This window comes from Vanessa atalanta, chromosome 11 (assembly GCF_905147765.1).
Source record: "Vanessa atalanta chromosome 11, ilVanAtal1.2, whole genome shotgun sequence".
In the NCBI taxonomy this organism is placed as follows: Eukaryota; Metazoa; Arthropoda; class Insecta; order Lepidoptera; family Nymphalidae; genus Vanessa; species Vanessa atalanta.
This window is the reverse complement of record NC_061881.1, coordinates 4,704,941-4,729,612: the sequence shown is the minus strand read 5'-3', so window position 1 is coordinate 4,729,612 and position 24,672 is coordinate 4,704,941. Positions and strand designations below refer to the sequence as shown.

The following is a 24,672-nucleotide window of genomic DNA, read 5'->3' as shown; positions in this document are numbered from 1 at the left end:
CGTAGGCGCATAAATAAGTCAACAGAGAGCGCCGCAAGAACGCATCGTCGAGTGTCGTTCACCCCAAACATCTGTTCCTATATTTCAGACTTATCAAGCGCAATACTATTCAATATTCACTTGCACTTACACTTGGCCTGTTATCTCGTTATTGGAATACATGACTCTGCTATAAACCTAGTTTATTATTGTCATGAGTGCGAGTAATTTTCATTACTTACGAGTGTATATACATAATTACATTCAAACAACCTACTGAAGAATCTTTGGCCGCGTATTAATTTAATAATATATGCCTTAATAAAATGTTATTCAGCACAGCGCAATTCAGATATTTTATAAGAAATCTTAATAAAAGTTTATTTTTTAAATCGGTTCAGTCACCTGCACCGCTGGTTTTAAAATTTTTGAATGCAGTCCAAGATCCATAAGTTTCGTTACGGCCGGTCCTTAATCTGATATAATAATAGGGAGTGATAATGCCCATAGCTATCCGCCATATTATTCTCTCTCGGCGGAATGCTCTGATTGGCGTTCAAAGCAACATGGTTGCCGCGCCATGTATTTATAAAAGGTGCCCGTTTGTACGGACCCGTTTCTTCTTTCCGAAAGCTCGTTTATAATCAAATAGTCGGTTGAACGGTTTTACGCTTTATTATTATAGATTTAAAGCTGATTTTAAAATAACATGGTTCAACTTATTATTTAAAAAAAAGTGTTGTGTGTTAATAATTGTTGTGCGTCCTGTTTTTTTAATCCATATAAATAATAGCAGATTTTTAGCCAAACGCTTAAACCTTACCTAAAACAAAAATGTAATTTTTAATTTGTTTTTCTTGTAATAGAGGTTTAAAAATTAAGAATTGTTTTATTTTATTTTTATTTGGTTAACATAATTTCTGAGTTTCACATATAAAATTACTAAGTATAGATATGCATTTTCGACGCGATCGCGTCATGTCGCTTATTTTCATCCAGCGGAGAGCTCACAAGATTTACGAGCACTTAGACGTTCACCGATTCGGCACATTCAGTCTCCACAGACATAACTGACAATCTTCTGTCTCGTAATTTTACTGAATTTAATCGATTGTTTCTCAAAAGAAATATCCGTGAATACAGCTTAGTACCAACAAATACTTTATTTAAAAAATAAAAAAAAAACTTTAATTTAAGCAAAATTATTTACCTTCATAGGTAGTTGTTTTGTTTTATTATTATACGAGGCTTAGTTTCGTTAAGCGCATTAAGACATTACAATTGTGTACCGATATGGTTTGTATGCGAACCACGGTTCGCAGTGTGAAGATAAACTGAATCTAGGTATTTTATTCTTGTTCGATGAATACAACTCTTCTATCGCATACGAATAACGACTCTTATAGTAAGAATAAGGAACCTACTTGTAATATTGCTAGTACATATCCATCGTAATTACTTTAAAAAAGAGTGGTTTGACATTTCTTTAAAGAATATTCTTTAAAGAATTAAATATATACATTTTTAATACTACTCCTATTGATATAAACAATGACACGAAAAATAAATCATTTTGTAAGTAAATGTAGGCACATAAATATATAACTCGTAGTATTTAGTTTTAAACTTCCTTATTTAGAACGGTGGCGAGCTTTATAGGCACAATCTAATATAATCCGGGCCTTAATTTGGAAGGTACGGGCTTACGCTGTCCTCGAGTTACGTCCGAACCCTGCAATTTAATAAATACCCGCCCAAAACAGTTGAGCAACTCGTCTGAACCCAGCGGAATTACGTCTTTACGTATCACACGAGTAGTAAAACTTGTGGTGAAATAACTTTGGCAAATAGTAAATATATCCAACATTATGTCGATTAATTGGTTAGGATGAAGTGCTTCTGCGCAATTTTAGACAGTTGACTTTCTAGAGTGTATTCATTTTGTAGTTTATCCGATTTTAGAAAAATGTCAAAACTCTTTCATCTGCTCGTATTTTAATTTATGCGAAGAAGTTATTGTATAGCAAAGAGATTTTTGAAAAATAAAAAGTAATACAAAAGATCTGAAAGGACAAATGCTTCGCTCAGCGTGGCCCAATTTCGCGAAGTAATTCATTCATATTCATACCTCCTTTCACCCTTTGTTCTATGTTACGCAACCGCTCTATTGTACCCTTTTCCTTTTGTTAATTTTTATTCTGTTATCACTCGAACCATTGTTATTTGAATTAATTTTTAAAGAAATTTATCTTTATGGATACAAATTGTGTTACTTTCGTCTTATTATTTAAATATTTTACCATTTGAAAACGCAATTATATGACTACACATTAGTTATTTTTTTCATTTGTGTTTATTCTAGTAACTGATTGAAATTATTTAGTAAAAAATAAATCATTAATAAGTACAACATTTTTCTCCATTTTTTTTTTTAAATATAAGAACGAAGCTACGATATTTTTCTTATTAAAAGCAACATGAAAACATCTTCGCTTAGTTCGCACCAAAGTGTGAATAATATGTAAATTTAAAAGCCTCCGCAAAAAGAATACTGCAAGATATGGTGTTGGTTTCATCTCCTACACTTATAAAGAAATAATATTCGGAGCGATATCTGCAGAAAATGCTAATTTACATTTGAATGATAATAACTCGGACCCGAGTCGCCAAATAACTGGTTTTTACTAGTATTTGTCAGATAAGGGTATCTGGATTTAATTTGAATTTGATGTGGCAGTATAAAACGAAGTTATCTTACTTATATGCAATTGCTTTTAAAGAAAAATTAAATAAAATCACTCGCTCATTTGATTTAAAATTACGTATAAAAATAATGAATAGTCGGTACTAATGTAAATGCTTTTATAAATGTATAGTTATTTTATTTCATCTTTATTAAACTAAGTGAAAAATGTTTGGATAATTTATTATAAGAACTTCATCATCCGCTATTAAATAATTTTACATTTTCCTGTATAATCATCTGGGGGAATATTTTCGCTAAAGCTTCTCAAAAGCTCTAGTTGGGGTATCACAATCTGCTATGAAACAATTTATATAGTTACTTCACTTAACTACTTGTTTTGTACATACTTACGATTCTAAGAACAACTTATTTATTGACGTGATTATTTTTTTTTTATTTTATGTTCAAAGGTCTACAAAAATAAAATGACAATAAAAAAAAAAGTATGATTACATTTTGGTTATGTAGACACGACATGCTTTATAAGTTAGAAACAATTAGCTTCTAGTTCGTGACAGCAGCATATAAATTATTTATTTATTGTTTTAATTTAGTTATTTAATAAAATAAATAAAGTTATAAATTGCAAATATAAGACTTATATAAACCATTTGTAAGAACAAGTTGCATTCAACTACATAACATATATATTTAGAAGTATTACATAATACAAAAAATATAACATTGATTTATTGAACGCCACCATAATAATAACATACTAAGCCGCTGATAATAAGTTTATATTTTGATAGGTACCTTACGTTATGTAAACAAAAAATATATAGCAAATATGTAAAGATAAAAACTCATATAGGTTGTATGTCTTCAAGAATCATGTCGTCAAGCCTCACAAACTTCATGAATCCCAATGTTCCGGAAAATATAACAAGGCGATTTATATTCGAGGGTGGTTCGGGTCTCGCGCGTTTTTCTATCAGAAATCTGGCTCGATGCGTGCCACATAAAATATATCAAGGTACAATTCACATTTAGAGTGATTTGTATAATTCAATACGATTGTATTTACGGTTTGAATTTAGAAAATGATTATATTATGGACCATAAGTAAGTAATTCATTGCTTTGAAATAAATACATTTATTAAAAAATATATTTCTTGTCTAGTTCTATCTAGTTGAACTTGGAATTATATAATTTAAATTTAAGGTATAAAATACACGCATACTTTCATTTCAATTAAATATGATTATTAGTATTCATATCAACTGTCACGGCTTGTATTTCGATGCATTTAAATTTTAATCACGAAGAAACAGTTGCATCCTGCTAAAAGCAAGCCGCGAATGACAAACAAGGGGGTGGACACGAAATCATTTCTTATAAGAAACCACCGCCCCGAGACAAAAGGCTCGCGTTAAGGGACGCGTTATTTTTATACGAGACGACCGCTGAATAACAATACGAAGGGTATTCTTCGTAAATATCTTAATAAAAACTCCAAATCGTACGATTACATTCTGATCATGCGCCATCTTGCTTCCTCTTTCGCTAAGCATCGACTAAATGATTTCAGCCGTCTTGATTTACGTTTATTTGGATTTAAAGATTTATATTATAGGATGTTCATTGTTACTCGAAAAAACTAATTTGTGTTAATATCATTCAGTTACGAATTATGTAAAGTAAAATATACAGTAGCCTGAGCGTCGAGTAGTTAATTCTTCCTGGCGGATCTTTTTATATTTCCTTACATTTGTGCATTCACTTCAAAGTTAATTAGACTTTATAGAGCGTTCCTTCCCAATTCCGTTTTACTCTCGCGTCTGACGCACGCCAAGACTTATTCATTGGAGGGAGAAATGAGGGGAACGGGATGGAGGGGGAGACTTGGCCCGAAATAGCAAATAAATGAGACGAAAATGTAAATGTTGCGCTTCAAAGATGAAAAGCGCGCCGCTCGCTCGTTCTTGTTAAGCTCATCGCAAATGTACCAGAATTAGGAGCGGAGCTAAAATAATTTCCAACCCAGATGTAACGAATGTAATAAGATTCTTATGTACGGATTTAATTCATGGTTTATTTACCAAATATATTTGTTATGGTAACATTAAATCCATTGAATCAATTATATAGTTACATTATGAGACTTGAACAAAATCAAAATGTTAGGTTAGGTTTAACTTTGCCGTTTCATAAATTCAATTCAAATCATTTGTAAAAAATACATTGGTAAACAATATTATATAGATGACAAAAAAGCGTGGAGTTAATGCTTGTTGACTTCCAGGCAGGATATGTAACATACATATATAATTGTATTTAACTAACATGACTGTATTTTTAAATGTTTAAAAAGAGTAATTACTGAGTTTCTTGCCAGTTCTTCACGGTAAAATCTACACTTCGAACCGGTGGTAGCTTTAATTAATGTAGTTTGTTAAATGACGATTCAAAAGTGCTTGTAAAAGCCTTCTAGAATAAAGTATATTTTCATTTTGATTTTTGATGAGAGTAAATGTATTTCTAATTAATATAAACATTAGAAACTTTTGTCTAGAAACACTGAACCGGAAAATAAATTAGAAAAACGCGATGACATAATAGGATTATTTCGACGGAACGTCCGGATACATAATATACGGAGACGGTCTCCTTTCTCGGAAGAGGTGTTTGCTATGAGAAACACGTCCTTCGACAAAACAATAGAATCCATAACCCGTCTAAATGAGCCCGGCATCGGATTGCTTCAAGCTACGATCACTACACGTGCTACTCTTGTTCTTAAACGTAAAGAAATATATAATAATGGTTACATTTTTGGTACTTACTGTCATGATATTCACATTTGTCACGTCAATAATCTAATTTCAAGGTAATCTCTGAAACGCGCTTCATATTCTGGTATAAGCTTTATGGATATTATTATTTTCAGTTATACGTTGCAAAAATAACCTATTCTCATGTATTAGTATAAATCGTATAGTTGTAAAAGTTAAAGGAAAAGAGTAATTCTCGAAATAGCTTCGTCATAACTGTTAACAGATTTTGCTGCTTTCGTATTGCATTCGTCTTAAATTTAAATAAATATAAGTTTTATATCTATATTTATTGTAGCATATATCATAATCTCACTGTTAAGTATCAGTTTAATCAGTTGAATAATGCGACGTTCCGACAAGATAATCAGGGATTGTAGGTATATGCTTAGGCCTGTAGTTCGTATGTCAACTCACAAAAGTTAATAAAGCCTTGTGTACGTATTTAAGCCGCTACGTATATTGTTTCCCAAATAAGTCCGCTTAATAAAAGTCCGCAAGTTGGGTCGACATATGTCCGTATATTGAATCATTGCTCGCTCCCCAGCTTATCTCATATTGCAATATTTGCAATAACCGATTCAGATAAACTTGTTTCATAATGCAATCCAATTTTATTGAGAATGTTTGAACGTATTTTGGTATCGACGTTTTATATAAAGAACACTTTTTATTGCATTTAATAGGATTAACCGAGGTAGAAAAATTCCAGTGCCCTGATCGGTGGTGGCTTATTTTTTTTTCAGAGGGTCTCAAAATTATCACCTTTTTATGATAAATTTTTCGATATTGCATTTATAAAAAAATGTAAGCTTATTTATATGAAAAAAGGAATAAACAAATTGACTTTTTTAAAAGAAAGAAAATAATAGTCCCAGGTTTTAGTTTATATAACAACTAAGACTGGTAATCTTTAGTGTATATTATAAACGATTATGTACGTGGGAATTCAGAAACATATAATTTTAAATTATAATGCAACGCAGAATAAATTCTGTCATATAATATAGTCATTATATAACACACGAAGACGGTAAACTACCAACGATTTTACCTCTCGACCTCACATTAAAACGTACATAAAGTCGCGAAACAAAGAGATGCATTTATCTCCGCCCTCCTAAATATGATATTCAGCATCATAAACGTTGACGTGATGCACTTTTGCACGCAGGTGTACCTATATTAGACTTGTATCTCTGACAGTAGGTATCAGGTAGGTAAGGAACAATATAAATTTACATAATGTATTGGAAAATATTATTAACCGAATGTTTCAAACGACCACGTGATTCTGTTTTTGCTGGCAGACGGTTCAGTGCAATGTGTATGTTGAAAAGCTCATGTTGTTTAGGTATCTAACACTAACTGATCGATTATTCTGTTGCCAAAGGACAATGCTCTTTATTATTTGGACATAAAGGATATAATAGATTTGATCTTATGGCTTGCAAGATGTCGTTTCTGTCCATATTGGGTAAGTATATACTCATAATTGCTTGTCTTAAAATATTTCTGATACAATTCGTTTATAATTAGCATCGACTATAACTATGATGACAGACTTTATTCGACATTTAAATTATCATGAAAATGTTCGTGTCGAGGTAAATATCTATAAGTTTCCAGTTTAAAAGTACAAAACGTGTGAGGTTTTATCTTAATCAAATGACTTCATTATTGTTCGTGTTTTGTAGAATGCTATCTAAAAGTGCATCGTTGCATCCGTCGTAAACAACTAAGAGATCGTTGATACTGCACTTCAGAGAAATAAGACCAGTGTAAAGAATTTTTGCATAATTTTAATTTTACACACTCAAATATATATCTTCATGTGTATATAGGTAACTGTACATTCTTATGTATACCAAACATTTGAATTATATGTACCGACTAAAACACCGCGTCGTCTCATAATATATAAATATAAATAGTTAGTTATCAAATGTATGCGAACTATAAATAAAAGAAAGCACAATTTATATTCAATGTAGAGTCATTATATGTCATCATAGAGATCATGATAGATAAATAGAGGAATAAAACGTAATGCGAAAAATCACATCTATTTGAGAAAATATTACTATCATTTAAAGTAGTTATATGTTTAATATGTTATATGAAAAATAGTAAAACGGCTCTGTGGCACAAAGACCTTGTACAAGTTCTAAGGCCAAGTTTATGCGTCGGCAAGTGCTGTATTATCTTGTGTATGTATACTAAATGATACTTTAATGGTTTTTAACTAAAAGTTTTTATAATTTACTCAAACATTTTTTTTTCTGGTTACAGTTATAACATAGCATATGACATATAGCTACTAATAAATAAGCGTTTTGTAAGTGTTAAAATGACCATAGAAGCAGGTAGAGAATGTTAACAAAATTAATAGGTACGTGTAATGTTTTTATTTTCTCATTATATAGAAAATACATATACGTTAAAATAAAAATTAAAACATATTTATGAGAAATTCATCTAAATTAAAGTACAATAGAGATGATTGTTTTCTATATACATTATGCAGATGCAATTAATAAATTGATATAGAATAACTTTTCTACAAATCGTCCGTTGTTTTACTTACATAAAATAAATAAAGAATAATTACATGAATGATATTCTTGTGACAAAAACATATTTATTAGGAATAGGTATCTTGTAATGAATAATAATTCTGTTTGTTTGAGGAAGTGAATTAATTCGCCAAATAAGGATCCTCTCCTTCATTCATTCGAGCCCCGTAAATATTTTATAGCCCCAAAGAAAAATACACGAACAAATTACGGAAAAATATTGGGAACATTTTTCAATCTTATTCCTTAAGTGGAACAAACGATAAAATAAATTTAGCGCTTGTGGGCATTTATTGCTGAGATTTCTAGAGCTTTCTTGGAGGGGGGTACAACATTTCCCTTCTTGCTAATGGAGCCTCCTCGGTTAGAACAGGGAAAAAACCTTTTATTGCTTTTGTTGTTGAGAATATTGAAATTCCGTATTACCTACTTGTATTCACGCGCGTGAGTAGTACGAAACAAACACGTCTAAAGTTGACTCACTTAAATGTTCCGTATCTAAGTAATGGTTCCTAAAGTCGCCGCGCGTCGTCGTCACCAATCAGTAGGAAATTAAATTGTTTTAGATCTCTAAATAACTAAGGTGTCGACAAAATTATCAGATGAACCACAGCCGCTTGACAGTTCATAAAATTTATACACTACAAAATAAAATTAGTTACGCCGTCACAGAAATCTCAGAGTCGGGTCCACCTTTGATTTTAAACTCTATTATTCGTGACAGTGTGTTAATATATTTCATACGATTCAAAAAAGTTAATAACTTCATTATAAACTTGTATACCTATACAATTTATTTATCTAATTATACGAAAATGCAATGTAACGTATTTAACAAAATTAAAATTGATTTAAAACGTAGGTAGGTAGGTACTCATTAATCAATTAATCATTTTAAATGTCAAATCAAGATCTTGATCGTAATAAATATCTCGTAAAAGATACGATCACAGATAATACAAATATTTTATTATACATGTAATTTAAAATAAATTACAATTTTTTACTATTACTTACAAAGTATAAACAATGAATACACTATCGTGCGTAACAGTTTTATTAAAAACGAGCGCTTAAAATTATTTATTCCTTCCTCCTTTTCCATATGTAATTTTATTACCGAAAGTCCAATGAGTAGAAAGACAACAAAAACTAATATGAAAGAAATGATTGTGTTGGTCGAAGTAAAATACGCTGGATACGCTCGCCTATTTAATTTACTGCGGTAGAGTATGAAACAACTACAATGTTTGTGTGTGGGCGTTAAAATGAGACTTGTTATGCACGTACCTACTGTACAAGGTTCTACATAACGAGTATATACCTACTGTATATTACTGCGTTATCGTTAATAACTTAGAACTACGAATACGAAGATGTAAATTAAAATCATCTATGTTTCATTCATTCAATATTATTGCAGACATGAGACTGATAACTAAAATTAGCAGTAGGTATTACTTTTTTAAAGTCGTTATCGGATAGGATATATTTTATGTAAATTTTGAAATAGTATTTACGAATAAGAATTTAAGTAAATTATTAATAATGATTATTTTATGCAATAATAATAATTATTTGAAACAAAATACATACCAACATCAATATATTTAATTATACATATAAGGTTTAAAGGAGGAGAATTTTGACCCTTAAACATTGGTAAATTATCTTTATATATCTTGTTTATATGTATTATGCTTAAGAATAAAATTATTTCTTAGTTGTTATATGTAAATAAAATGTTTTCCTTATTTTCAGGCGTGTTGCGAGTAAGGTTCGGGCGCGGCGTCCCTCGCGGTCGACCTTACTAACAGGTGAGGCGACGACGCCACACAGAACATGATACTAAGGTTTGAATTTGAACTTTATTTTTATCATCTTAAAACACATTTTGTCTTAAATGCATGCACTCGAAGGTGATTATTGTTTGACCTTTTCTCGCACAATAGACATGAAAAACAACATAGATTCAAATGTATCGATTTGATTTAGTATTCATTTATACATAGACGTACTTGAGCTGATTTTTTTTTAATTTATTAAATTAAATCTTAGAAGAATATTAAAGACATATTATCATATATATACACTGAGACACCTTTAGACCTCACCTTGTCCTAATTGCCAGCTGGTTGATAAGACAGTTGTATAGAGCTGGTGTAAAAATATATAAGTACCTGTAATTATTATTTACCTTTTAGTCTTTCAACGAATATGATCAAATATAAAACTATATATTGTATTGAAAATATTTACATACGGCTGTTCGTGTTTATACATCAACTTGTGGTAAAACCATTTCGTTCGTCTGAAGCTGTTGCCAAAACTTTACGCTTTTTATAGCGCGAGGAAACGGATTTTTCTTATATTTACTATGGTACATTTATTATACTCACGTTCGACTTACCTGAATAAAAGGAATTTTAAACGAGCAGGTATGAGTATAGGTATAATTATGGGTAGATGCATCCAGACATGCTTCGGTCGAAATTCATGCGAATGCATTTGCATTTTTATTGCATGAACCCTCGGACCGTCTGATCGTGAGTTTAACTATATGTACTTATAAAGGCGGAGGATAGCGTGTAACGTTTAAATATATAGTGGCCTTTATGTTGTATATTTTGATCTTAATAGCGTTTATTTTATTATTTTCCAATTGAAAAAATATCATGCTTACCAACTTTATAATTATTATCGAGACATTAATATTATTCATTTTATTCGTTTCTACTATTAATTTAATCAACTTGCCTTTTCTTATCTACCATTTTAAACGGAATATAGCTACTAAAAACACAAAATATAACTCTTATAAAATATATTAACATATATATATATATATATATATATATATATATATATATATATATATATATATATATATACACATTAAAAATAAAAAGAATGCGTATTTAAATTATTAGTCGATCATTTCGCTAAAGTTATTTAAATCGCTAATTTATCGCTTTGCTTAAACGATACAACAATGTTGCGATTATTATATTCATGTTGACATTTCAATCTCATCTTCTTTATAATAATATTCAAAAGGATATATTTATGTGTTAATTAGCTATATACTGTTAGAATATAATAAAATCATACTAAATTTATACTATTAAATAACTACATAGGTACACAGACGTATAATTTAAATTCAAATCAATATTAATTGCTTTATAAATGACATGAGTTTATGATCAAATCACTAATCCGTGTCTAATAGTTAAATCACGAAGGAGGTGTTATCATTGAAAACTTAATTAAAATAAAACAATTTTATTATTATTAATTCATCAGAATTCTACACATGAATAAGTACTTACTGTATATAATTTTTTCTATTAGATTTCCTTTTGAAAATAACTCGAAAAAAAAACCCGTACATGATTCTAAGTATTATACATCATGTTAAGTATAACTTTAAATGAGATCAATGTCATTTTACAACATTCTGTGGATATTTAAATGTACCGATCGAACGTGATATCAGCCAATCTATTTCGGATCATCCGTCGAATCACAATACGTATGTGTCCTTGTTGATAACATCGGACACATAGGAATGGATCGAATACTGAATAACAAGGACCACCGGCCGATCAATATTTAGTATGTAGAATGTGTGGGTATGCCCTAAAGCGGTAGGTAAGTCGAGCTTTCGATGGGAATATTTTCACATTTGCATTGTACATTTTAATACCAATGTAACTATGTATAGTTTTGATTTGATGTTCTATTACCTTAATATATTTACTGCCTTTGTGTAAATTATGCTTATTATTTATTTAACATATATATGTATTGAATATTAAAGAAATATGATATTTTCACATGATTATATAATCATGTATAAATATCATGTTTTTACTTAATAATTTAGGATGTTCAATGATTGTTTCTAGAACGTCATTCAATGTATATTAAAATGCGTACCTAAATATATCCTTTCGTTAGTTTGTAGTTTTTAGGTTAAGTTACCTTTGTTTTTCTATATACCTGACTGAAAATTGTCCGTGATTGAATTTAATGCCCCGTTTACATTTTATTGTCACTTCACAATTTCGCTTGTATTGTTAATTTGCTGAATAATTTTCTTTGCGTATTTATAAATGTATGACAAAACTTATATCATTGCCTTCCGTGAGTTTTTTACTTTGTGGTATAATTCTATTCAGTAAATCGAGTTGTATTTCTAAGATAAGTAATTTCACAAAAGCAGTTGTTATGTATCTGTTATTTTGAGTCGGAGAAACGTCGAAGCGTCGCTAAATCGCAGTTGGAATTGCAAATGAATCGGCCGTTTACATCGTGTCGTAAACCCGGTGATATGATCCAGTCAGTTTTCGCACCATTAAATTTTCGGACCTCCTCCCTCGATACTATTGTTGTAAATATGTCTTATTTGACGCAAATTCATCTATTTGTTGATTATATTACTGTTTTACGATTTATATTTTGAATAATATTATGTTTAAGTATCATAATACTTACATTTTATTTTCAAAATAATAAACTATTGTAGGGTCTTATGATATTCAACTATTGGGTATATATTTTTGAATTATTCAAATCTGTAAAGAAGTTATTTGTTAAATAGTCGTGGGAGACGAACTATTTAACGTAACGTACTTGTGAGAGATAACGCAACTTGTCAGTTGTAATGTACCCCAAACTCGTCCTGTCACCAGATCTATCGAAACATACCACTATAAATTGAACTTGAATATTTTTTTTCATTCCACATTCTTCCCGTAGTATGAAATCAGTACGTGAAGGGGAAGGCCTTATTAAAATGGTTAAAACGCACCCGTTGGCTCGCTCGCGGCTTGCTTTGGAAATGAAGTCGTAAAAGTCAACTGGAGTGCTCTACGCCATCTTTCTTCTGTCATTTACACATGAAAAAAATAGTAAACAAAATTTCCTTCTATATTACGATACCTGATAGGAGTCCAACAAACCTTGCGCTCGGGATAAACTTAAATGAACACGTCGGTGAAGTTTTGTTGGAATACGACTTAAGTTTCCGAAGTTAACTGTACCTACTTACCAACGCCCTTCCTGTGTCTTTAGTTAGTTTAAAGGTGATTGAAGATACGCGAACGCTTTGCTAAATATATTAAACCTTGAGTATGATCGTAATTCATTAGTGACTCCACATGCGCGTATAGGCTGTTTTAAATCAATCATTAAGAAAACATGTAATTGTTAAAAAGCACAAAACGGAATTTACGATCGCTAACATGTCTAGTAAAGTCAGCGATCGTTAAAAGTAAAAAAAAAAAACTGTAAACACGGCTTTTTTCGCGTTCATATACAAGTAGGTGCGTCCCATATCCTCGGGGAACTTAGAAAAAACCGTGGCAATCGGCGCAAATCACCTATTTTATGTAAACTTCGTGACTATGCGCCATATCGAATGACTTAGAAAGGATTTATTTATACGTATCGAGCGAAGTTAGAGAATAAAATAGTGGAATTGTATGGTTCAGTCAATGGGATAGCTGGCGTGCGGGTTGTGGAGACTCGAAAATAAACTAGGTAACGTGCCCCTAGTCGCTACACGCCGCCATCATTTAAGCCGCATACTTGCCTTAGTAGATTATTAGTCACGGACCTGCTATTTTTACACAAATGTTTTGTTTAATGCCATATGTTTTATATCTTAATTAGAATAATAATAATTTCGAGTTTTCAAATTAAATGTTTGAAGTATATTTTTATAAATATATCTTTGTTTATATTATGATACATTTTCTTTTCACACTAAACGTCTTCGTATAATTGATTACATTTTTATTTTTCAGGTTACCTTGCCCGTTCACACAGACTTCGCTAGCCAGTTTGCGTCAAGGTGATTATTAACTCCTTATTATTAATTACAGTAATCATATCTCGAGGCATATTAACTGATAGTAATAAACAATCTATGCTGAAAATATGAGAACGAATATCTACGCTACGATACGATAACAGATATTGCGAGCAGCAACGTAATTTTTTTTTTTTACACATTTGAACATCAACATCAAAAGTTACCGATTAGATACTTATTGTAAGTCCTTTATTATTTTATTTAAGTTTTTAGTCTGTCTCTTTTAATTTATAGGACTAGCTTATAAGGCTGCAAGACTCGAGGTCTTGGGCACAAATTCGGGTCGAACCAATAAAAAACATAGCAATTCACAGTAGCGGCCCAGAGTACCGAAATTAGCACCGTTTACACTACCTTGCCATAGAAAGTTGTTGGTCCTCTGCTTGAACTCTTTTCGGTATCGATGGATTTGTCGTCCCATCAGATTTTGAGAGTCAGGGTTTTGCGCTTACTATAATAAGGTCGCCGTAAATTCGGTCAAGAGGATATCCACCTTAATATAACTGAAACAAACAAGCTTAAAACTTAAATTTTATTTATATTACAGATAATTTTTTATTCCTTTTTAATATTTTTATTAAAAATAAAAGTAAGTAATTTGCAAGTAAATGTTATTGGAGAGGTTTACAATTATAAAAATAATAATTTAATGTCAGTGAAATTAAAGAGATAATGAGAACGGTAATACATTTGCGTGAAAGTGTTTTCTTTATACCTATATTGTAGAATATATAAAGGGCCAATGAAACAGAATTGGAAAATAAAATTAAACCGCGACACGTAAAGCTACGTCTACCATGCAATTAAAATTAGCAATTTTTGTGTTGTCAACGTTCGGTTTTGTGAAAAGATCCTGAAATTTCCTTAAGTTGCCAACAGAAGTTTTATGAACCAAACACACAAATTTCAAAATACTTTGAGGAAATCCTAATTTACCTTAAGAGGTCGATAAAAATTACACCGTTTATAATGAGTTTGCAATTCAAACTCATATTTCCACAATTTCATTGGAAACGCGCCCTTAGGGACCCATTTTAAAATTAAAAATCAATAATATATTTCGAATGAACCGGTTAATACCAGATTGAAGACACATTAAATGTTATTTATTGTTCGAGATAATGGAAATCCTGTTTCTTAACGACGATTTTGTCTTCATTTAATTTTACATTTTTTAATTAAAAGTTATATAAATAATATTTATACATAAGTATAATATGGCTACAATATATTTGTGTTATTAAAAACTTAATACATGGCAAAATAAAATAATAAAAAATATAAAATACTTATATTGAGAACATTTTCGAAATGGTATTGAAAGTAATTAAAAAATAAGATTTTGTTCGCTCGCGTTGTTTTTAAACGGAATGGTATTTGTGTAAGGTAATATATATAACATTATGTTTTACATGCTTAAAACAATTGTTTATGCTTACGTTAGCCCCATTTCGTTTGCGCAACACATGTTTGAGATAAGAAAACGCACTTTTATTTACGCACAACATGGCCGAACACTGGCCTGGAGAGTTTCCTAACGTAAATATTTATAGACAGCCCGGCTAAGGCGCACACTTGTTCCTATGTTTGTTACTGTCATTCAACACGCCTCAGTTAAATCTGTATGTGCGTTGAGTTCATTGGTTTTGATCTAGATAACTTTTTCTCAACGTACTGTCAACCAATGTAAGGATATTTGGGTAGTACGTACATAACGAACAGTGCAAACATATCGTAACAAATAATGGTAATATTTCTTAATTAGTAATCTTAATCTTTGTGTTATGCTTAATATTATTTTATTTCTATATAGCTCATAAAGAAAAGTAACTTGTATTTGACCATAAATTGTTGCGTTTTTACTTGCATTGTTGAAGTACGACTATAATACCTGCATAAAACTAACTAATCTTTGTTGTAAAATCTATAGACACGTACATAATTCGCAAAATTTATCGGCTTCATACTATACGCCGCCTTTTATTGTCGAATCATAATTAGTTTCACTATAAGGCCGTGTGGGAAATTAGTCCTGTGCTTGAGTCACATATATTATTTTGACAAGTTGGTTTTCAATTACCATAATAACAGGACAAAAAATTGTTAACAAGAATGATAACATTACTTAGCGTGTTATGTATGTTTTTGCTTTTGTTCGTTTGACATATTTTATAGCCGTGTCTTGTGTAAACAGTACATGTTGCTTCTATAGGTGTGAAATATTGTAAGTAGATTTATTGGTTGTAAGCATTGTTCCCTACGACTATATGTAAAAGGAAGGGTGTGCCGCCTTACCAGATCGCCCCGAGGTCTTATCCCCATGCTATACACACTCTTTGGTAACGAATAATTACCGTACATACTATTAATGCACTCCGTTCTATGAAAAAGCGAAATATACAAAAATATTTCCGTGATAATTTCTATTAAATGTACCGTTAGGACTTTACTAGTGACACTAAATATATGATAACTATTACCTATGATTATTTATTTATGGTAAAATTAACAGACGATAAAATTAAGTTTATACTCACAATAAAATGTGAGTGAGTTGCCGTCATAAAGTCTCGCGTTTTTTATTGGTGGCAACTCGGTGATGGTCGAGTGACGCTTGCAGTTTGGTTAAACGGCAGTTTATGGCTATTTTGCCTCCATTAATCGCTTAACTACGCACCCGCACCCGCGCTACTGTACTCCGACAACTCTTGCACGATTTAATAGTAAAGATCGAGATGTGAATATAAACTATGAACCGTGCTATTAATACCCTAAGTTATAAAAAATAATGTGATCATTGGTCCAATAAATGTATAGCGTAGATCATTTTATAATGAAAGTTGAAATTAGAACGTTTACGAATTATGCATGAAAATATTAAAAATTAAAAAATATGATACAAAAAAGATAAAAAGTATGATATTTAAATGAAATACAACAAAAGGCTGAAATCTATAAAAGTAGAGACGTGTGCCGGGCGGGCGGGCGGTCATGGGTGCAGCGGTTAATGTATCCGCCCGCCGCTAGATGGAGCCCCGCCGCGCGCCTGTGTGCTTCGTGCCTTGCGGCGCGCACCGCCGCGCGCCACCACTCCGCGCTCGACCGCGCCGCCGATTGCGCGTCTCGTGTTTTCTCTTAGCGTTACGAACGCATTACGATACACTCGCGACTTTGTGCTCGCTGCACTACAAACTATTTAGAACTGGTGTCATGCAGAACTTTTGAGTTGAAATCAATCGTTTGAATATTTAAGGTTGCTTATTAAAAAAAAAACACAAACTAAATTTATCGTAAAAAAACATCGTTTCGTGATATTTGGACTTATTTTTATGAAGTTAAACAAAACGAACTGTACTCGTCAACTCGTTGACGGATATCGCTTTCCGAAGTTTTCCAGTAGCCTCGAGTGACTACTTAACTGTGTCGGCCCGCTGCAGTCGTCTCTCGTCCGACTGGCAAGCTAAATTGGGAACCGCGTTTTAACTTTCATGTGCCGCTACTGCGTGGTCGCGTGTGCGCGTGGTGCAATGTGCCCGCGGCGCGCGTGAACTGCCGGCTTCGTTCCTGCTCACCCGTGGCTTGCCCGGCCGCCACCCTGTACCCTGACAACCATGTCGGGGGCCTCGGCGCGCCCTGCGATGCGGCTGCCGCGTCGCCAGCGCCCGCCTCCGGGCACTCCGCCGGGCCGGCCTGGTGGAGCATGATGAACGGCGTCGGCGGCGCGCTCTACGAGGAGGCGCACGCGTCACCTCCGGGCGGCTCACCACCGGCCGCGCCCGCCGCCGCGCCACCTTCAGCTTCCAGCGCCTCACCTGCCTCCGTGGGCTCTAACCCACCACAACCACTTCACATCCCGGCCAAGCGCTATGAGCCAGAGCCGGGAGTCATCCGGCACGCGCAGCAAGGTTGGGGTTACCCACCTGATGCACCTGGTTCCTTCGAGCATCAATACTCCACTACACCGACTTACTACAATCTGCCTGTCGAAAGGGAGCGCAAATCTGCATTACCCTTCTGGCCGACAGGTGGAGGAGAATATAAACCTTACGCTGATGGCTGTCATCAAGGTTTTTCACAGCCCTGTTGGAATTACCCCTATGGCGCTCCGCGTGGGGATCAGCCGTTATCGTACGTTGGTGGTGATGAACGCCGAACTGCTGTCTCCGAAGCATCGGGTTTCTCCCATGACGCCTATGGCTTACGAAACTACGCGCCGGAATCAGTTGCCAGCGCGCCGTACCCGCCTCCGAGTGCTTTACCTGGTAAGTAATTTGTTTGTGTACTTATTTACAAATATTCGAACTTTGAGCTCACGTTTTTTTACGTCCGGTCACGATATTGTACTGTTTGTAATCCTAAGTTAAACTTATCGAAGTAACATGTGTTGAAAACATTGCTTAAATTTGTAAACATTATATAGCATCAAACCTCAAAGTTCGAGTATTGGGATTTCAAAATTAAGTGAAATTATTAAATAATAGTGTCTTTTTTAAATAAAACTCTCTGATTTTTTAGGCAGATTAATAGATTTGTAAATAATATATTATGAGTTTATCAACCTTGACCCTTGCAAGTGTGGGTGGCACCGCTTGCCGCTAGATGGCAGTTGTGTTACGCACACAGCTAAGACATTGTTTTCAATGTGTGCGGTCACGCACACATGACCACTTTTTACTTGTGTGAGTAACACGTTTATCATTATCAGTTTGTTGCATACTTTGCGTGACTGCATTTTTTAAATTGAAATCGCTGCAAAGGTAATGGTGGCTTCTAAAAATAGGTGACTGTGATATTAATCAAATTTAAATAAAAAATTCGACAACTCATTTGGACCTGTTTGATGCTTATGTAAAAAAAATATCAATATACCAAATTATATATTTTGCTTAAGACGATTACTCTACCGAAAGGGATGCATGTCTGAGCAGTAGTAGTTTCGTTGAGAGGTAAAATCGACGAAATCAAAACAAATTTCTCACAGCAGACCATAAATTTGATGAATGAACGAAACACGTGCTACAAATGTTTAAAAACGAACAGTAAGCATCGTTTTATAGGCAATGTTAAACGGCGCTATACAACCGATAATAAATTAAAGTTTACATAAAATAAAGCGCTAATAAAAATGTATAACTAATAAATAAACACGATACCTGAGCGTTAAGACAATAAACCGATCTTTGAGTAGTAGCAATAAACCAAATATTGCTACAATAAACACTGTTTAGGCTGATGAGGCGATAAAAAACTAGAGCCCGAGGCGAGAAACGCATACGAGACGGTTGTACACTTGTCGTAGATGTGTATCAATTTTATGATATCGTAAAACTGCGACGTCACATATATGCAATAATAGTACTGGTTTCTTCCCTAAATCGCTAGTAAGTTGTAATTAGGCAGCGTCGAGCAGCATGTCAATATGAGAGCAATAAAAAGCCTCCATTCATAAACGGTCGGCGCTAGTTCGCTTTCGATCGCCGCCTAACCATAAAGATGAGTTTATCGTACCGGTGTTACGGCAGAGGTGTAACTTGACATAATTTTGCGTAAAACGCGCATATAATGGCCCATTAAAAGGAAACAATTGTTGAAAAAGTTATACGAGTGTTCACGTCACTTTATGATTGTATGTTTACGGCCCACCTGAGGTTGACATTGACTTTGATTTGTACATTTATGGCCTACGAACGGTCTCAGGAACAGTTATGTTATATCGGAGAGCAGAACATAGCGCGAAATAAGTAACTTTCTTATGTTCCAGTGATACGTCGCCGACATGACGCCGGCCATTGATCATTACAACCATACAATATACAAATGCTTGAATTATCATTTCAAACTCTGTGCTCGGGCTTAAATTATTAATCAATAAATTAAATGCAAAAGGTTATTATTCACTCCATATCTTAATTTTATTGGTACGGAAAAAATTAATTCATCCAACATGAAGTTGCAAAATGGTACGTCATTTTAAAGCGATAACAGGAATGACACAGATTCAAATGTCAAATGTGGAATCAAAGAAATTTGAACCTTATTTCTATAGTTTTACGGTTTTATGCGAGATCCTTGTCAAAGCAAAATACACGAGATAGTCGAGCCGCGGTCGGGTAGGTAGCTTTTACGGTCGAACGGAACCCGCACTTTTATTGCCTCTGATCGCTACCTATCCTCATATAATTGACAACTCGACTAGTCATTATGTTCTATTTGAGCAATTGTTTCTCTCACCGGACATCAGAAAAATAAATTGAATTTTAACAATAAAAGAGTTATTTTGAATAAAAAGCTGTAAAGCGCTTTTTGTTCTCATTATAATGATACTACAAGTATATTATGAAATTGGCTTGTAGTAGAAACATAAATAAAAGGTATTTTACAGTCGTTCTATATAAATGTGTTTATATTTAAGAACATAACATTATTACCTTACAAATTAAAGTTCGTCAAAACACACACCCAATCGTAAGCAGCATATAATACCATGCAAGGAAATTACACAATCGAAACTTTTAATTAATGTTTCGTGAAATTCAGATTATAATTTTAATTGCTATTCAATAACCATTAATCTACAGTCTAGAAATTCTGTAAATACAACAGTTGTTTGATTTTGTTAAAGCCACTGTCGTAGAACAATTATCCAATTTACACTTTAATTAATTAGTTTTCTTTATAAAAAAATTTTCGCTAAGTAATAATATCAACATTTTCCGTGATAAGTATTTCGAAACGGTAAATGAGAAAAAAATATATATTTTAATGTTTTATCTTGAGCAAGAAAAACATACTTTCTTTATTTAAAATTTATTGCTATTAGTAAATCATACGCGATCATAAAATGTTAAATAAATTCTAAGCATCCAATACTAATTACAGTTTGTTAAGAAATCATTAGAACGCTTTCTAACGCAAATCAAAATAAGGAAACAGCTATCATTAAAGAAGAACAATTGCCTTGCTCTACTAACTGGTTGTCTTAAATAAATTTAGTCGAGCAATTTAGGTTTATGAAGAGTGACAACTATAGGATATAACTAGCAGTACATACGCGGTACATAAACATGATGTAGATATTTTCATGTATTACACAACGACCTGCGTTCATCCACTAGACAATGCAGCATCTGTTTCGCAACGTTGAGTGTAACGTTCTAAATAATAGGAAATGGTGCAGTCGGTTGCTAGCATCGAATATCGAGAAGGCCGTGGGCTGCATACAAAGTTTATAGGCGGTGATCTCATCAAAAGGACCGCTCACATAAATTGAGCTATATGCAACTTCTAACGCACCGTGGCTACTATTGTTTCCGCGCTGCATAGAAATAGCTAGTTATTCCAAATGCACCGAGCATTTGAAACAAGTGACTCTATACGCGGAGCTCCATACGCTTTCGAGTAATTAAAACCTACCGCGATGCATTCGCGACTTTTGTAGTTTATTTCATTATTGTATAATAAATCATCACACACTTTAATAAAACATTATAACATACATACAGTATAATATGCAGATACATATACGATGTTTTATAATGCTTTTTTTTGGTACAGGATCTCTATCGATGTCTGTGGGCGTCGGCGTCGGTTGCGGCTCATCAAACCCCTTAGATTGGACCGGTCAAGTGACCGTGCGTAAAAAACGCAAACCATACTCAAAGTTCCAAACTCTCGAGCTGGAGAAAGAGTTCCTGTTCAACGCTTACGTTTCGAAGCAGAAGAGATGGGAACTGGCGCGAAATCTGAATCTCACAGAGAGGCAGGTCAAGATATGGTTTCAAAACAGGCGAATGAAGAATAAGAAAAATTCCCAGCGGCAAGCGGCGCAGGCAGCTCAAAACAACAACAATAATTCAAATGCGAACAATCACAATCACCACGCGGGTCACCACCACGCGCCGCACCACGTAGCGCTGCACCACGCCCCGCCAGCCAAGCATCATCAGTGACCCGCGCCTTTCTCTGGGACTTATCCCCTTCATCACGGTATAGCCAGCTAAATCAGACGAAGGAAAAGTTCCGAAAGGACTCAGTGTGTTGTGCTTATGGACGTACTTAAAGATCCGTAAGGTTCGTCGGGTTGTTACCCAATAGACTCGAGGAACGTATCGCTGTACCGTTTCGTACGTAATGTGGACGCTTTCCGGACCCGCACCGGTGCGCCGCGAGTCCCAGAGAATCTCATAGTAAGATAATTGTGTTGTCGATTTGTGTATAGTATTAATTACGAAATTATTTTCTGTAATTTTAACGAGACTAAGTACATAAGTAGATAACGATTCCTGATATTGATAATATCTAGTATAGCGTTGAATACATAAGTATTTGAAAATCATTCAATTATCGAAGTTCGAAATGATATCGTCACCGATGAATTAATGTATTTAGATAGTTTATTAAAAATAATTTTGTAAAATATTTTGTGAGACTGCTTTATTGTTGTATTCGCTGTTCGAAGGATGGTTAACTTTTATTTTCGTTACCAAATTGTTGAATTACTCGGGTTGCTTTGGTGGCAGTTTTATAAATCTCGTGTGGATGTGCGTTGGGGTTAGACCGAGGAGTCGACACATCGCCGGACCTAATATTTAACGTAGCATCGACGTCGATATATTCTTACATATTATAATATTATCAATATTCGCAATATGATCAAATATTTATTACTGTTTATTTTCTTTTCTCATTATTCGTTATATAAATTATGAATTTCTGACAAAGCTTTAACTCGGTTCCAGTAGAATTATGCATTAAGTTACTGTTATGACTTTTTTGAAACTATTAAAAGTTGATGTTATAATCAATATAATTACGTGTATGGGCAAGTGCATTAATATTGTCCTCTATCGACTCATTGTGCTGTTCGCTTAAGCCTATCTATTTCTATTATTATTTTTTTTGTTTTAGTTAAATATTTTATTATTTATTTATATACACGAAAATAACATTCTATGTAATGAATATAACTTGTATCTCGCTCTAGTACATCGAAGTAAATCGTGACTATTAGACGTACGCTGTACAGATGTTGAAAATAAAATAGTAAAATTATGGTGTAATAGATACCTTACTATACAAGATGTAGGAACGTGAAGAATCATTCAGTTTTAGAATGTAACTATAGAATTACTATTAAAGTCACTAGCTACATCTTCCCTATTTTATCTTATATCTATATAATGAATGTTCTATCTTAAAATTAGTGATTTACTTAAATCTATTTCATTAAATCTGTATTGTCCGTTACATTATTAGAGTGTATAAGTGTTTTGTACAAAATGGCGACCTCGTCTAGGTAACCGAATTTCTACATAAGTGCAAGGCATCTTAGATATCTCTACGTGGGTAGCAATTCGATTATAATGGAGTGGCCACAGGAGTATTAATCAGATCTCTCTATCATTCGTCTCATCAACGAGACAATACACTATTATAAAAGGCTTATGACTACTAATCCTTAAGCGTACCTATTTTAATTGTTTATGAGATAAGTTAAAGAATGATAGCTGAATATTAATTGTTTTGATACAAAATATATTTTCAGCTATGACGCCATCTTCTGTCAAATTGTTTTTTAAAAAAATGTGGTCATATCTTAACTAATAATACATTTGTAATGTAATAATGTTTCTGCACAATGTCAATGAACGGAGCGGTTTTTTTATTGTCATGCCATTTTCTACTATTACATGGATACATTGTAATATTATCTGAAGAGTAAACTTTAAATAAATATTAATGTTTTTAGTAACTTAACCGATACACACACATTTGAAAAAAATCATTAATAAAATCGCGTCATGTCTCTTCAACGTAGAGTCTTTCAAATATATATAAAGTTGCTTTTCAGATATTTGTAATGTCAAATTTATTTCATTGCAGTAGATCGCATCTAGAAGTTCTTCTATAAACTATATAATATTGTAATAATTAAAGGTCTCGTAATTATCATTGTACAGATAAATTAATGTAGTTCAAGTCTCACCGCCGTGTGAGGTCTTGTTAAGTAATAATGTATAATTAAATGAATGTGCTCTCGACAGTTTTATGACGAATTTAGAAAAGATTGTATGAAAGGGAAAAGAATTAAATATTTCGTCGTGTCTCGGATTATTTTCTTTATACCTCAACTTTTATTACTAAATTAATTTTATTGGAAATAAATCGAATAATCCTGTTGGACGTTCCTATATACCTATACCTTTCCTTACAAACTGTTAAAAATGTCACCCTATTGAGGATAATTTTATTTTGACGAAGAAAAACAACAAATCAATTGAATTTTTTTTTTCTATTTTCTCACATAAAACATTTTTTCATTACAACATTCATATTATTATTTTGTATTACAATGTAAATAATTACTGCACAGAGTATAAAATTCTTGTTTTTAATATACGATTAAATACTCTTCATTACCGACTTCACCTTATGTGCTGATTTCAAAGTAATTAAACTGTTTTCGTACTGATTTTTTTTATAATAGAGGTGATATAAAATAAATATTAACAGCATGTTTGATAGAAAATATCTTAAAAAGAAAAGACTCCAATAAGGATGTTTAGATAAGAAAGTTTTAGATGCATTCGCATTCACATTGAATAGTCGAGTGTGACATTTTAACATTGAAGCTGAAATCGGTGAATTCACCGAAGTTTCGTCAAACCTTCTAATACCTATGTTTATTCAGAGGGTCAATTAGACTGTGATATAA

General features: G+C 32.9%; 1 protein-coding gene across 2 annotated transcripts in view; it reads left to right on the top strand.

The window, feature by feature from the left end:
* Positions 1 to 24,063, top strand: part of LOC125067395 (homeobox protein abdominal-B-like) — a 44,689-nt gene extending 20,626 nt beyond the window's left edge. The window contains exons 3-6 of one of the 2 annotated variants that reach the window (XM_047675972.1): positions 9,839 to 9,930; positions 13,891 to 13,937; positions 17,618 to 18,220; positions 21,513 to 24,063. In XM_047675972.1, the coding sequence (XP_047531928.1) occupies positions 9,920 to 9,930; positions 13,891 to 13,937; positions 17,618 to 18,220; positions 21,513 to 21,907 (1,056 nt within the window). In that variant the 5' untranslated portion in view covers positions 9,839 to 9,919 and the 3' untranslated portion in view covers positions 21,908 to 24,063. Of the gene's footprint in view, positions 1 to 9,838; positions 9,931 to 13,890; positions 13,938 to 17,378; positions 18,221 to 21,512 lie in introns of those variants that run through there. The other variant, XM_047675973.1, reaches the window with a different exon arrangement.
* The last annotated feature ends 609 nt before the right edge of the window (positions 24,064 to 24,672 follow it).